Source organism: Camelus ferus, chromosome 4 (assembly GCF_009834535.1).
Source record: "Camelus ferus isolate YT-003-E chromosome 4, BCGSAC_Cfer_1.0, whole genome shotgun sequence".
Classification (NCBI taxonomy): Eukaryota; Metazoa; Chordata; class Mammalia; order Artiodactyla; family Camelidae; genus Camelus; species Camelus ferus.
Genome location: NC_045699.1, coordinates 31,036,260 through 31,053,029, shown reverse-complemented (window position 1 = coordinate 31,053,029; position 16,770 = coordinate 31,036,260). Strand labels below are relative to the sequence as shown.

At 38.5% G+C, this 16,770-nt stretch overlaps 1 protein-coding gene across 3 annotated transcripts in view; it reads right to left on the bottom strand.

The window, feature by feature from the left end:
- Nucleotides 1-498: 498 nt before the first annotated feature.
- The window catches only part of RFX3 (regulatory factor X3), a 277,856-nt gene continuing 261,584 nt past the window's right edge, over nt 499-16,770 (bottom strand). For all 3 annotated transcript variants that reach the window (XM_032477755.1, XM_032477754.1, XM_032477756.1), the window contains 2 exons: nt 11,255-11,297; nt 499-7,478 (listed from right to left, as the gene is read on the bottom strand). In XM_032477755.1, the coding sequence (XP_032333646.1) occupies nt 7,210-7,478; nt 11,255-11,297 (312 nt within the window). In that variant the 3' untranslated portion in view covers nt 499-7,209. The remainder of the gene's footprint in view (nt 7,479-11,254; nt 11,298-16,770) is intronic.

Below are 16,770 nucleotides of genomic sequence, written 5' to 3'. Positions count from 1 at the left end.
TGGGTTTGTCAAAACTCACAGAAAGGTACACTAAAAAGGGTGAGTTTTCCTGCATGTCAATATATAACGCAAAGAAAAAAAATTGGGGTAGGGTATCTTAAGTGTATTAAAATGAATTTTAATAAGCTATTTCAATCTAGGCAAGGAACTTGGGTGCCAGATATCAATGTGAAGTGACACAAAACAAACACATTGTGAACATTCAAAAATCTGGATGTACAATGGAAATGTTGACAGCTTTTGAAATTAAACAGTACTCAATCACTAATTTTCTTTGAGGGTAAGATTTGTATCCTGCTGGGCTTATAATTTTGTTTTCTCTGTTTGTGCTCTTCATGTGCAAATATTGCCAATTTCATTTGACACAAAAAAAGAAAACAACTTAATTTTGTTTCTAAGCTAGTAAATGACATGGAGACTACCCTCCAGATGAGGCAGTGTAATGTCAGCTTCCCAGCAATGATTTGAGGGGGGAAAAATCAAGCCATGTCAAATGTATTTGTAACAAGGAAACAAATTTATTGATTTTTAAAAGACAAGACACCATTTTGTTTTGAAAAACACAAGAAAGCTAGCCTGAGTTCAAGTCTGAAATATTCAGAAAAATCCTACTAATATCTTTAGTATGTTCCAGTCATTTGTTTAAACAACACACTAAAAGTTAATATATATTTTTATAATTATAAAAGTTCCCCAGTTATTGTACAGTACACAATACAAATCGCCCACAAACTATTATTTAGCTCCTGCCAATTTTGAGAGGACATGATATACTAAAAGATTTAGCATTTCTCACAAAAATCACATCAGGAAATACGTATTTACAAAATCAAATACATTATACAAAAAACCATCACATGTTATTCGGTAAAGATGTTTTTAAATAATTAAAAAGTTTATTCAACTGTAGTCCAAAAACTGGAAAAGAACATTACATTATCTCACACATACAATCTCTACAAAAGTTGCTTACCTCATTTACATAATATATTCAGTCGATTGTAAAATAAATGTTCAAATATCTCCTAGTGTTACTATGTTTCTGTGCTTGTGGGACTGAATAATGTAATCTGCCACTTACTAAGTGAAATTTAAATGATGGCACTTAAAAAAAAATACAGTATTTTAAAAAAACACAATGAAAGAAGTTTGACCTAGAAGGTACGAAAGCCCTGAGTGATAGGAGAATTACTGATTGGTAAGCACTACAATTAACCTAATTAAAAGTTTACCACCCCAGGCACAAATTTCCAAGTTTTCTCAAGGCACTCACTTAAAGTTTCTGTAACCAACGCATTGGTCACCACCATAGGTCCCAATTGATGATGGAGATGAGTAGAGAAAAAAATTTGCTTTGGTACAAAAGATGCTTTTTAAACGAATGATATTCAATACCTACTCTCTTGGGTCATTTTAAATTGTGTTTAGCAGGTGAAAACAAGGCAATTATTTGTTCAAAAGTATTAATTCACTGAAGGAAAGACTTACTTGGTTATCAACAGTCAATGGGAGTTTTTCACTTGCTCTTTCCTCCGCAGAATCATAATTCCTCTAATAAAGATTTGTTGTCCTCATTATTGAGCTACATAAACAATTCTTACCAAAGATTTCATTACTCAGGGCTTCCAATCCCAACATCATAATTTATTTAAAAACAAAAAACAAACCAAAAAAACAAAGTAAAGAAGGGGCGGTGGGGGGGGGGAAAGGATCAGATACCAGAACCAAATAAAAGAAGAGGCAAAATACATTTTTGAAAATAGGACATATTACCAATTACTTCAAACCAAAGTGGGGGAAAAATCCTAGGCAGTCACTTTGTAAGTGGCTTTTACTATTTAAGTAAAATTGGTAAACTAAACTCAGGTCTACTGGCACATAAAATCACTAGCAGCAATGATCAAGGCATGCAAACTGAGAAGCATTTACAGTAAATCATCATGAAGAATTCAAAAGAAGAGAGTTAAATTAAAACCCTTTGAGTATTGCATGTTAACACGTGAGTAATTTGCATGGTCTGACTTCCTAAACTGCCTAAAAAAGCAACATTTACGGCAAACTTGCACTATGCTATGGATGTCCTTTGATCAGACATCGGAATAGGTTACACTCTTTGTGAGCGCCCAGCTAGGGCAGCGCAAGCACATCTGCAGACGACACTGCTCTCAGGTTCCATCACGCAGGGGACAAAAGGGGCCCAGGGCTCGCTGAGCGTCCCTTGAACAAAGTCAGCAATTGTGTAAGCGGACTGGCATTTACAGATATCAGCAGTAGTCATAGCATCTCCTGACAGACGAGCTTAAAATCAAGTGCTTTGCTCTCCATTCTATCTAGATATAATTTTTTGACAAAGTGTTAAAGTTTTGGAGCATAGGTAAAATTATGCCCTATATGAAATTCCCAGACAGTATTTTATGGGCACTCTAACTCCAAACAGCTTACCTGCCCCCGAAGAGTTCGGCTTTTCTTTATCCATTTGAACTTGTTTCTTCCTAAGGCTTCACTTACAATTGTACTTTCTAAAGCTAAATAAACAAGATCTTTTGTTTTGGGAAAAAAAGAAAAAGAAATGTAACCTTTTCTTTATCATACCTTTTAAAGGCAATCTAGGTACTTTCAATGTGCAGAGAGATTAGTTATGACATAGGTCTACAGGCCCATGTATTTGTCCTCCTTTTCTAGAGTCATAATGTGATGCTAGAAAAGTTGATTTTTTTTTTTTTCTGTAAACAGTACACTTACTTAGATGGCAGTGAGTATTTGGGAATAAATATATCAAGCCCTCTTGAAGAAAATTAATAGTTGTATATAAAATGCTAGTGTTCAGCATGGAAACACTTTCTCTTCCTACCCCCCCTTTAAAAAAACAGCATAATTAGACATTTGGATATAGAGTATATTTTACCGGTCTAAGTCTAAATAAATGATCTGAAAGGCTTTTGTCCCCCATTGTATATCTTACAATGCTCAAAGGGTTAATACAAGGCATTACATCAAAGGGGTTTTCTAATATTAGAACTAAGCACTGAATTAATGCTTCTATTCCAGTTTTTAAAAAAATCACCAAACTTGCAGAAATACTAGGATTCCATTAACTGATTTGTTCTAACCATACACATGGAGGTTGATCTGATCTAGTGACAAGCCCAATTTTCAATAGCACTGCATGTCAACCTCTCTCCCCCATGTTCTGGTATGATTCATACAAACACAAGTTCTAAGTTCAAATTTTTGATGCCTGTCGTCTTCTCACCAAGAATTTGGGGGAGGGGAGGTTATAACAAAGGTCAATTTGTTGTATATAACCACTGCCTCAAATTGTACACAAAGGTGACTTGGCAAAGTTTTTACCTTCTTCTTGCGTCCACACAGGGAGGACCGACATCACAGTGACCCATGTTTTCTTTCTTTTGCACTAATATTTCAAACACAGCATTATTTTAGACATTTAAAGTATCATCTGAAGAATTTTGCAAATTTGAAAAACGCATCACGTTTAGCACTTCTAGAGAGTGCGTTCATGTAAAAAGGTTCATGATTACGGTAATGAAACCGTATTCATTCCTGAATGACTTTGACAGCATCCTACAAGAACATGTTCATTTTTACTCGTCAACTACAAATCAAAGGCAGTCAATGTTGCACACTACTAACTTTAGATATGCAGTGTTAAAAATCATTTTTAAAATTTTTTGTTTTTAAAGTACACCATCTAAAGAGAGGTGCATGAACCGTGCTATACAGTACAAGAAAAAGCACAAAAAGGAAAGCAGATTTCTGAAAAGGCAGTAAGACTTATACAGTCAGTCCAAACATAGTTTGGAGGAGCATCCTGAAAAAGTGACCAGCCACTTGATAGCCAAAAAAAAATTTTAAATTGGGTCCCATGTTCCAAGGAGGAGGTTCACCCATTTCACTCCATTGTTCACTGGCTTGGTGAATGCAAATCTTCTGGGGATGATTCTCAAAGTGTATGAGATCAAACTATACCTGTGATACTTAATTCTAGTCCATGGAAATATCTTTTCTGAAACTTAAAAACAGCCAACGCCTTTGTCACATTTTTCCTCGCTGAAAGTGTAGCACTTGGTCTACGGAGATATTTTTCGTGACTAGTGTTTAATTACAATGTCAAGAAATATTAAGAAGTCCTTAAAATGTGTGCTTGTCACTTGTAAATAAATCTACTCTGAGAGTATTAATGTCTTAAGAGTGTTTAGAAAAGTCATAGTTTCAGTGAATGAAAAAAATGGAAATAAAGTATTTAGTAAATGTTTGCTCCAATTTGCTTCAACTGTATAAATGATGACTTTTTCCTTAATATGTTTCACAATTCAAATCTAAAATTGGTTAGGATGTGCGTGTGTGATTGTACATATACAATATACATATAAAAGTGTGTGTGTGTATCTCACTATAGATTACAGGTAACTGGAAGTAGCAGAGATCACAGATGTTATTTTGTTTATTGGTCAGGATTATGTACCTTAGTCACAAAGAATTAAAGTTCCTAACTGTGTTCATAAAGGACATCAGAATATTTTTAGTGAGACAAGTTGAAATGTAGTAATATTTAATTCCTCTAATCTGTCCAATTTAGAACCATGAACAATTGAAAGAAATGTTGAATCCTGGAGGGTTCCCAATCCCTAACTTTCATCAGTCTAAATTTGCCCACTATTATTAGATTCCTCTAATGATACAAATATATCCTACATTAAACAATGATAATAAATACATTTAAAATCATTCAACAAACAAGATGAAAGCAGTAAATACATTTGGTCCAATACAGATATAGTATAGTTCTGGAGGTGGTGGGTGGGAAAGTGAAAAAATTCAGAAAGGAGGGACAAAACGCAGAATTTTTTTTCCTTTTTCAATTTTGCTAACACCTGTAAACCTTTCCTAATGCACAATGAAGCAGCCACATGGTCTTTGCAGCCGAAGGTGTTTTGTTGGTTTGTTTGCCTTTTCTATGTGTGTGATGGTGCAAATTCATTGCCTTTTGGGGAGAAAAAAAGGGTGATGATCATTTAAACGATATTTAAATGAAGGTGATGCTGGGATGCTAGTGAAGACCTTCAAATATGGGAGGTGTATAATACAAAATTTGAATCAATTTGAAAAATTACACCTAGAATATTTAAAGTTGACCTAAGAAACTTTGTTGGTCTTAGTGATTAGAGTAGTCTAAGGCAATCGAGCATCAGCAGGTGAAACGTACTGCATGCGACCCGATAAGCCATTTGGTATTTCCTCTCTTTTCTACCCCCCACCCCTCACTCTAATAAAACTGGGAAGATAAACATCTGGGTCATTTTGTGCTTTCCCTTTTTTTGGCTCTATGTATTTATATATTACTTATTTTTGCTAGTTTTTTAAAATAGCTATTTAAATGAATGGATGTGCCTTTTTATTTGTTAATAACTTGAGTGCTTAAAAGAACCTTGCTTTTCATGTAAATTAAAACAGGGGTTGGCGTATCCTCTCTGGGATCTCACCTTCTGACTTGGTGGATGACTCCCGCCCACGGGCACGTGCGTGTGCGTGTGGACACACAGACACCGAGACACACAGAGAAACATCGAGACTGAAAAGATGCACTTCAATAAGTACCTGCTTATTTTGTTAGTCTTCTTAAATTATGACTAGATAAGAACGGTCTAAAATATAGATGGTTTTATGTAACAAAGCTGTAATTAAAACTAGCCTGCTACTCTACAATAGCAATCTGATCCTTAATCCTTAAGCAATCCGATCGGTAATCAAGTAATACTCAGCTCGAAGAACAAAAAATAGGTTCACGGTCACTCAGAGAGGGGAACTGAATTTTGTCTTTTTGTTTGGCTTTCTTTGCCCTAAATTTCCTTCGAAGAACATGTGACCTGTCCTTACTTCGGGAATCTGAAAATGACAGGCACACCTTGTCAAATGGATTAAGGAGGAATTCACAGGAACAAAATAAGCCTTACTAAACCTTAGCTTCAGTTCTGTTTTAAGGCACCATGTAATAGCCGAGGTACGATGATCCCTGATGTACATTCTTCAATGGCACTGGTCCATCCAGCCACCTATCCAAATCCTACAGAATTGGGGATAAGCAACAGTGAGGTGTGCCAGTTACACTGCCTTCAGGTTCTGTTTAAAATTTAAATCCACGTACTTTAGAAACCAGGAAATCTTTTTGAAGGAAATAACGATATGCAGGTTGCTACATTCCTTGCATTCTATAAATTTTCTTTTATAATAGCAGCATATGGAACTACTATTAGGAAAAAGACCTGGAATAAAAGAAAGTCATCCAAATGGAATGGTTTCCTGTATGTCCAGCTCAGCATAAGTAGCATGTACACTTAAAAAAAAAAAAAGTCAAGTCATTTTTTCAGCTTCAGTATCTAAATACAACAGCCCCACTCAACAGCAGAATGCATCTGTGCAGTGGTCCCAAACACAGAATCAGTAGTCTTTAAACAGAGGAATTGGTATGCAAATAACAGTTAAAATTCAATGTTTAACGGAAGCTTGCAATAACATGGTTTAATAATTATGTACACAAATTATGTACATATTAGCATAATCTCTTGCAATTGTCATTTACTCCAAACTGATAAATGCACAGCTCAATTTTTCTTCAGAGAAAAATAGATGACCTTCCCAACCCTCTAGCACTATAATAAAAATGCTCTGTATTCTCTCCATACTCCAAAAAGTTATCAAAATAGTGTCTTGTGGTTCTGTCCAATGAAAAGCACCTTTCAAAAGCAAATTTGATGCATCTGCTGCCAAATGGGCATGCCTCCAGTGTAAATCAAAGAAAATCATTTCTTTTGATATTTCACAGAAGTGCATCTAATTAAAAACTTACACATGAAATCATACACCAAGACTAACAATCAACAATAAAATATTTTAAACTACAAAAAAGTAAATTACTTTTTAATTATAAGAAAACAAAAACATCGACATTAAGTGTTGTAAAAATCCTTCTTGACACCTGAAACTAAGGGGAAAAAAACTCATTTTAAGAGGCAAATAATTTGTTTATGTTAAAAAAAAAAAAAAAAAAAAAAGACCTGGCAAAATACATACACCCATTCCATTTCACAACTCCAAAAAGGTAATGTTCAGCACAGATAGAATTTGACAACAGTCGACCTTCAGGCTTATTAGAATTTCAACTTAAGCCCAATATCAACAGGGTTAATGTTAGCTGGAAAAATATGCTTTAATATTCTTTAGACTGCAGGTGTAGGTATTTCCCGTAGCGCTGCACTGTCTGATAGTCTGAGTACTCGTGACGATGTGCTCACTGTGAATTGGGTTCAGGAGGCTTGGCTGCACGCCGCTCTCCAGAACAGGCTGCATACAGCCCACCGGAAACGCCTGGTTCAGCTCCGTTTTCTCTCTTTTGGCTTGAGGTTCTGAAGAGTCATCTAATTCCTCATCCATTTCACTCTCCACTTCACTGCCTTCATCTGCACAAACAAATAATACAAAGACTATTACCAGAAGACAAATTGGAAAAGGGCAATCAATACACGCTTTAGAGTCACTCTGATACACACATTAAGAAAGAAACTCAGCTCTTGGGGTACAAAGCTTGTGGGTTTCTTTTCAACGGAGCTTACTCGTGTCAGTGCTCTATTCCTTTAAACCCAGCAAAGGTCATTTACTCTTGTCTGGTTTGTGATTGTACCTTTAATAGTTCTTTTAAGAAGACCTCTGGAGTTTCATAAAGTTTTAATATTAAATACTGGCATAATTTGTGTTGTTATAAATTAGTCACTTTGGTACACTATGCTGGCCTTTGGGCAATGTATTGAGGAAAAATGCTAACTAAAAAAAAAGAAAGAAAAAATTTCCGTTTCCTCCACAAATCCACACTAGACATAAATTTCATCTGTGCTGATGTTAATGTAGGTGGGATCTATGTTGATTCACAAAATAACTACGGCATATATATATATACAGGGGCTGCTGGACAGACTTTCTGTGCACATGCATGTTGTAGATCACAATATTAGCCAGGCCCTTAATTTTTATTATAAAAAACTATGAAGACTAAAGCAATAGTATCAGATTAAAAATGCACAATGAATTTCCATTCCTAGCAACACTGATACTCTCTGGTAATAGCTGGTATTCATTTCTGGAAATTAGGTGTATTAAACAGTCACTGTTACCTCCAAATTTTAATACATTTTACATTAACTAAAACATCATTATAATGAAATACCACTTAATTTTTTCCAGCATGCACTGTTAAAATTCAAAAGCACAGCAGAGAGAGAAAACGCTCACACACTGCTTTACTCCTGGGTAAGATTCTCCTCAGAGGGGTGTAGATAATACCTCCCCATGAGTGCTCATTTTTAAACACCGGGGATATATTTCTGCCTAAAAAATCTTTTTACCTCACTTTCAACATGTTTTATTGTTTACCATAAAAATCCACACATTATACCACAGCCTCATCTATAACTAAAACGTACCTATATTTACTCTAAGGTTTTTGACTTACTATAGTGACTTGTATTAACAGAACCAGACCTCCGTTCTTCTCTCTCACGGCATGTCACCTACAGTAGGTGTGTAACAAGGAACTGAAGAGTCAAAGTTGGGCTCTTTCCAAGAAGTGTTGAGTCTAGTTTTACCATTTGGGGCACACCTGCAGCAGAAGTTCTGCCACTACAGCTCTCAACACACACGGGGCCCCTGACTTTCCCTCTCTTATGAGTTGGTGCAAAGGTGGTTCCAGAGAAAAGTGGAGTGACAGGGCCTCCATGTATGGTTGTGTAGGTTGGACAGTGTGCAGCTGCAGGGAGCAACTGTCCTCTGAGAAGTGTTATGTGTGACTTACGAGGCTGAGATTAGATGCATTGACTAGAAATGATGTCTGTAATGCATTAAATGATAAGCAGAGTTCTCTCAGATGAGGCAAAAGATGTCTGGGCCCACCTACTTTATCTGGTTACCTTTTCGCCTCTGGTAAATGGACTTGTCAGATGTCAACATTACAGCTCGTCAGAACAAGCATGTTCAAAGGGCTGGCAGGCTGCAGGAGAGGGGTACATTTGATAGCCTTTTGCTTCAAGTGGGTATAATCAAAACGTGCTCGTATGGCACCTTTTCGTATGATTTTTGTATTTGTTTATGTCTAAACAAAAAGGGTCTGTAAGGATCCTCACACTAAATTTTTAATGGGGTAGACTCTCAGGCTTGTGGCTATAAAGTCTTGCTTTCTACAGTTTCCTAACTCTCTGTATTATTTGAAATCTTTATACAGACATAATATCACTTACATTATTTTAAAAATTAAATTCTCATTTTGTGGAAAAAGCTCACAAAAGTTTCTTAAAGATTTCACACTCAAGCCTTAGGTTCTGACTATGCCAGTCTGGCTATACTTCACAAAACATCCAGTCTGGGGGAGAATGGGGCCAGCACAGCCGCCCCAAGAAGGTGAGGGCAAGTCACACTGCTGCTTGGCTCCATCTCCACCAACCTTTCTGTGGCTAAGAAATAGTGTCAAAACTATAATGAAAGAGGCAGCAGTGAAAGGAAAAAGTTCATTTCGAGCAGGTAGACAAGTGGAGAGAGGAGGATGGGCCTTTCGTCTTCCCTGCTGTGGGTGGAAAAGGCAACAGGACAATGGACAGAAGCAGCTCCAGTGCTCCAGGCCACCCTTTCTCAGGTCCACTTGTGGGTGACGGGGGTCCCCTGGATAGGCGACATAGCAATCACGAAGCCAGCCCGCAGACATTTTATGCTCTTATAAAGACTCAAAGACGTTTCCGAGGAACCTACCTGAAGTTATGGGGATTTGGTACACAAAAACCAAAACTAGGAGCTACTGGAGGTAACCAAAGACTTCGGTTCAACACCTGACAGAGAAGGCAGGCTGCAGTTCATGTTGGGCCCAGGAGCAGCATTCCTGCTGCACCTCCAGAAACCCTGGGATAAGATCCCCAAACCTGAATCATGAAGCTCTGGCGTCAGTGCATCATCAGGGTTGCCTTGTGTTGGACCTGGGTTTCAAAAGCCACCTTCCTGCTCTAAATTACAGATTGGCCTCATCACTGATTTACTTTTCTGTTTCTTTGGTTAATCCTATAGAGTATATATTTGCAGCAACAACCTCTTGGGGCAATTCTTTTCTATTTTTGCTGTGTTATTATGCATATTCCTAAAACAGGGATTAATGCACGCTCAATTGAGAGAGACTGACAGGAGTTTAATATGGGAGTGATGGAGTCACACAGGACTTTCCCCAGCACATCAATGTCCCCTGTCACCAAAGAGGCATAGAAGCGGAGCACTGAGTACTCAAGTCCAGGATGCTCCAGAGAACAGAAGGGCACCTCACGTGCAGACCCTCCACCTCCTCCCTCCTGCCTGTTTTCACACAGGCTCTGGCTCTGTCCCAGAAGGGCTAATTGGGTGGTTCTCCCCATTCTTTGTGCACTTTGTCCCTGACTCCAGAACTCAACTCCTTAAAAACCTATCAAAATATCTTCTTCTTCCGTCTGTTTGGTTTTTTTTTTTTGAAGAAAGGACTATATTTTCTTCAGTGCTTATTTATTAGAAATTTTATATTTAAAAAAACTGAGTTGGCACTTTTATCAGGATTGTTTTTGTTTCTACGTGCTCTATTCCAACCTCATTTCCCCCAAGCCCTGGTTCCTTTTACTGTGTAGTTTTATGGGTCATGAGTTTCTTCAGAATTATAGACTGTGTTGTCATGTGAGAGTGGCAATGCCGGTATTAAAACTTAACAGGTGTATTTGTTAGTCTTTTCAACTACGCCAATACTGATCTTGCTCTTATAGTAAACGTCACTGCTATTTCTTTTTCCACTTAAAAGTGTGAATTGGTGAGATGGGTAGGCTGAGGAATCTTTTTTTCTTGACAAGTGGGCCTTGAATAAAAACATTTGGCCCCATCTTATCACTTTTCTCTAGGCCTCTGGTGAAGGTCAGAAATAATTTCCTGTTATTTGTAATTAACTGCAGGCGAAAACTCAAGAAGAGTGTAAACTGGACTTAAATTCAATTCTTGCACTTAATACATGTCACATAAAGAAGGTACAGGAATGGAGAAATAATGAAGGATTCCAAAAGTCAGAACTGTCATATTCATCTAGGTTTGTATGCCATTTCCACAAAATAAGAGTGCTATAAACCCATTTTCCTACACGACAATTTCTTACTGAAAAAAGTCCTTAAAAATGTATATCATTTCCAACTCTTACCTTTATCCAGATTTCCAGGAGATACAGCATTTAAATCACCAAACTGCAAAACAATAGTCATTTGTGCAACAGTTACTACCAAGCAGAATAAAATAACATTCTATCAGTCTGTGGTAAAAACACCACACTACGACTTTTTAAAACAGAAAACTAGTGACCATTTTGACCTCTGAACACATGGGTCACCTAATTTTCTAATCAAACCTGTCGAATTTGAACAGTTTAAATTGTGTCACAATTTAGCTGTCTTAACTTCTCTGCCAAAGGATAACAATTTTCTCTGTCTTCCACGCTCCATTTTACTTTTTATTATTTTAACACAGCAGTGAAGAAATAGAGGCCTGGCTGACCTGGATGAAGATGGATGTGATAGAAAAAGTTTGGAAAAGCCCTGGTGAGTCAGGACACATGAGCTCTGCCCCTAGGCACCGTCCCACGAGTCCACCTGGAGTCTGCATTGCAGAAGCATGGTCCAGCCACTGGGTTGAATGCTGTTTTTAAAGTTTTTATTAGTAGAAATGAAAAACGATGGGAACTCTCCATTGTTGAGAGTATTTATTTTTACAAAATCTTTAATGTGAGACTTCTCTTGTAATTTCATCTTATTTACTAAAATAACAGGGGCCCACATTTAAAAAGAAAGGCATCTGACTATTACTATTGCAACAAAAAAGGGCTGAAAACAATAAGAAACCTCATTTAGCCTTCAGCTTAGACTTTATTTTCTACCTTGGTTGAAGAGCTTGATGATATTTTTACAGTTAAAAAAATACATTTTGAGAGTCTCAGGGTGACCATAGATGGATACGCTAAATAAAAAATTGAAGAGCTGAGGTAACAAAGCTAAAAGGACAAAGGTGACGTGAAACCTCCAAGAACCTGCTTTTTAAATGGTAACCATTAATTTCTTTACGGCTGAAGATTCAGAAGAAGTCGTTAGTAGGAATTCAGATTTCTCAATAGGCTTAGAAAGGGTGAGACGGGAATTCTACTTACATTTGGAAGTTTGCTTATAAAAGAGGTCTATGATAGGAGGATTTTTAAATCTATAAGGTATGTCTATAAAGTGATAAAACTGATCTTATTTTGCAAACATACACACACACTTTCTTTTGTTTCACCTAATCATGTATTACTCTTGATAGTAGCTACTGTGGGAGCTTATACATTTATTGTGAGTTCAAGATTCTGGAATTCCTCTTTGACAACCAATTTCAAAAGTTAGTTTATATATCTTACATATCATTCAAGAAACCCCATCTTGTGATTTTATATCCAACTGCGACTCCAAACTCTCCAAGTTTTATTCATTGTACTCGGTCCTGAAATGATTTTTGATTACTCACCAAAAACAAATGCATCTCTCCCACTATTCAGGATATTCAAACTAATATGTCATTTTACTTTTCATTATTTCTTGGCAGTTCAGAGGCAGTTTAAAAAGAGGCATTCCACAACATCTGAAGCCATGGCAGTATTACTGGAACAACGTGTAGCCTCCCTAGGGGACTGCTTTGAAGGGCACACGGGCTTCCTGGCTGCAGGGTTCCCAGCATGTTTGTTTGGAGGACTGCCCCACTGCTTTAGAGTTACGTCCCATTGGACAGAAGATACAAAAGCATAAATACTGAACTGTTGTTGTGAAGTTGTTCTTGTTCACACGGATCAGAATCTTATATTAGTCTCAATAAAAACCAGTTTAAATTATATAGGATTTGTTATAGGAATTAAAGAGTACAAGCAACAAAAAACAACAGGATTCTTTATCGATTTTTGGTACAAACAGAAGAACTATAAACAGAGAACACCCAAAGCTGAAGAATCATTTATAAGTGATTTCTAATGGACATACACAGTAAGATTTTTCTTTCTTTTAAATGAGCACTTAGCAACACTTACGCTCCAATACTGGAAATAAGTTGGCAGTGATGAGTCTAAACATACCTCTATACCTATAGAAAGTGAACGCTAAATTTGTTTTTGAGAAATCTTGAAAGGTTGTTTGAGACTAAATTATGACTGCCGTAGGTGATCAGTAACATCACACAAAGTGGCTAAAACCAAACTCTGGATGTATTTGAACATTTTCTTCAAAAGAAACACTGCTTTTAGTTGCTACTTAACTTTGAAAATACAACAACTTAATACAAAGACCTTCCTCTGAAAGTTTCTTCTTAATCTGAATGAATACATCTGATTATTTAGGATGCTGAAAATAGAAACCAATACCGAAATCCCTGACTGTTACCATTAGTAAATAAAAACTTGCAAACTCAGTGCCGTGTGCTTGTGACCACGCACTGTGCTGGATACTGTGCAAAAAACCTCAGAGACACTGCCACAATGCCTCAGAGTGTCTCTGGGATCAATGACAAAGCTCTAATGTACGGCAAATAGAGAGAGTAGATTTAAAATAAAATCTTGTGATTAAGGGGTAAGATTTTGATGTTCTATATAGTGGAAGGAAAAGTTTTTTAATATGCATTTTATGTGTGAGGAAGGAATACATACGTGACGAGGAAAAACCACTTTAAACCTATAGATAGACTATGATCAGGATAATCAGTTTATCCACTCAGTATTCAATAAATATTTATTGAGAGCTTAATGTGTTCTCCAAGCTCTGCCAGCCAGTTCTAGTCAGATTAATTTGGAAATATCCCCTCTTTCTGGGGCTGAGTATCAGAAGTTACTTATATTAAAAAGGATAGATCGTTTAGCCAAAAAAATGAGGCAACCTAGGAACCTTTCAAGAAGATTTTTCAAGGCACAGGGTTATTAGGAAAGGGTCATTATCAACTGCAGGGGTTCTGGAGTGAGCAGTGGGTCAGAGTAGCAGGAGGGGAGGAAGGGAGAGAGTGGGAGCGGGGAAGACTGAGGGTGGGCGTAGGGAGGACAGCTTCACAGACAAGAGAGAGACTAGAAGTACCTAAATCAGGCCAGGACAACCGCAAACAGAAGAGGAGGAAGAGAGACAGGATTTGGATGAAAAACATAAGGAAGTACAGAGATTACAGTAAATTTATAGCTCCGGAAGTTGGAAGAACTGTTAACCTTCCCTGCTGCACCTGGGACTGGAGTGGACCACTATTCATTGAGGTGACATCTTCCAGCTTACAAAGTACTTCTGTGGTTCTGTATAGGGTAGACGTCCTCTCAAATACTACGATCTCAAGCAAGTATCATTTTCTCTTATTACTTCCTGAGAAGCTTTTCCTGACAGCCCTAAGTAACTCCTTCCCTGTCCCTCTCCATCACCTCCTTCAAAGCACCAGCACAACATGCAACACTCACTGTTCCCTCATCTAGTATCTGTCTTCTCAACCCTAATGCCAGTTCCACGAGGGCAGGGACCTTGTCTGTCCTCTTCATAAATGTATCCCAGAATTTAGTACAGCACCTAGTAAAGGCTGCATGAATATCAAATGAATAAATTTACTTTCTCATTTCAACCTCACGAAAAACTTACAAGTTTGGCAAAGTAGGAGCTTAGATTTAATCTCACAGTTATTGAAAACAATGAATGTGTCTAACATCATATAGGCAATATGGTGGTGTGAGATTTGAGACCAGATATTCTGACTATCAGTGTCGGGAGGGAGGGAGGAGAGAGAGAGAGGAAGGAAAGAAGGAAGGAAGGATGCTTGTTTCATACATGGAGGAAAGAGTATAAATGAAGGGATTTAAAATGTGCTCTGGGGTTAGAAAACATATGGCCTTTGATGTATGTAGGAATTAAAATTCTGTCAGCTAGATAGATAAATAGGGAATGTCCTGAAGTAGAAACAGAATGGAATACAGAGGAAGCATTTCTGTTGTTTTTCCTCCTATCGTAGACACCACCTCCTCCGGGGCCTGACAAGTGGTCAGGATAAACAGCACCCTCCCTGACAACAGCAGACTGAAAAATGTGTGGTCAGGGCAGCCACTGAGAGTCTGTCAGACCATCCATTCACGGTGAGCAGTGATGGCCATGAGGTGTAAAGGGGGGCCTGGTCAGCACAGCCAGGGCAACTGTGGGCAGGATCCTCGAGAGAGACCCCAAGCATGACCCTGACTTGCGGCCAAGCTGCTAAGGGGTAATTCATCGTAAGACTGCAGGGCCTAATACCTGTCCTTCCACACGGGCACCAAGAGAGGGACGAGGCTCAGAACGGGAGGGTGCAGCCCACGGGTGTACGGCAGGGACCACTGCACCTTAGATCCAGCAGCAGCGAACTATCCACAGTGAGGGAGGCTGTACTGTAATACAGTACAGGCTGGACACAGAACCAGGGCAGAGGAAGCCAGGGAGCCCAGACAGCAAACAGGCAAGGAAGGATCCACAGGGGGGCCCACAAAACAGAGACTGGGGCAGAAGTGGGGAATGGAAGGAAGGAATTCAAGGTCTGGGATGAAGACCTCACCTGTGGGGACGCTTTCCCAGCTGGGAGTGTTTACCCCTATCCTGGGTAGGAAGGGCTAATGAGTAATCATAACCACGTCATCGGGGGTGGCCAGGTAAACATCCTCCGAGAAACTGCATCTTAACTAAATCTCTCTGTTAGTGTTAGGCAGTTACTGTGAACAAAAAAATACTGCAAACCACATCAGTAAACAAAGAATGCTGAAACCATCAAGTCTCACCAGCTGCCGCCACTCCCCACAGTGAAGACAAGCCTGCAGCCCAGCCTCTGCAGCCACTCACAATGGTGCACTCTGAGGGGACTCAGAATAAGAAAGGACAGGATACTGGCCCTAGATAGCTAGGTGCTTGTCAAAGGAATGAATTCAATAAGCCCAAATGTTTGCTTCCTCCCACACACAAAAAAAGCGCTAAATTCGTTAACTTGAGATGCCTGGTTTTCTTTAGTTAACAAGTAATCTTTTAATGTTCCAACTACCTGGTCTTTGTTGTAAAACTCCTATATATCCTAGCTCCTCCCCTACCTCTTTGGAGCAGTCCCTCAGAACGATCTGAGAGGCTGTCATCAGGCTCAAAGGGGTTCGAGTCCTCAGAAATGTCCACCAAATAAAACGTAACTCTCAACTTTTAGGCTGCTTTTAATTCAGTCGACAGTTTAGATAGAAATGAACACTGGGCAGGGGGAGAGGAAGGGGAAAGGAACAACCAAGAAACTAACAGTACATCTGCACCCAGGATCAGGGACTCCAGAAACTTTTACTTTCTCTAAACGAGGGCCAGCAAAAGAAGCCAGCTAAAATCAAAACGCTGCAGCTGTGCAAAAGAGAAGGACCCGGCGTAACTTGACCCAATGAACCTGCCCAAAAGGGGGTGGGCATGCCAGAGCACAAGGAACCTGAGCTGTCAATCAGCCTGAGCACTCAAAGAACCTGAGCAGCAAATCAATCAATCAGTCAGGAAAATGCCCCTAAGCCAGGGTATAATAACAGGAAAAACAAAGGAACGGCGCCATTTTTCCTCTCTTGGGTTGGCTCACTCCCAATTCTCAGGAATGTACTATCTTTCACTACCTTTTTACTTTACTAATAAAAATCTTGCTTATATCACACTT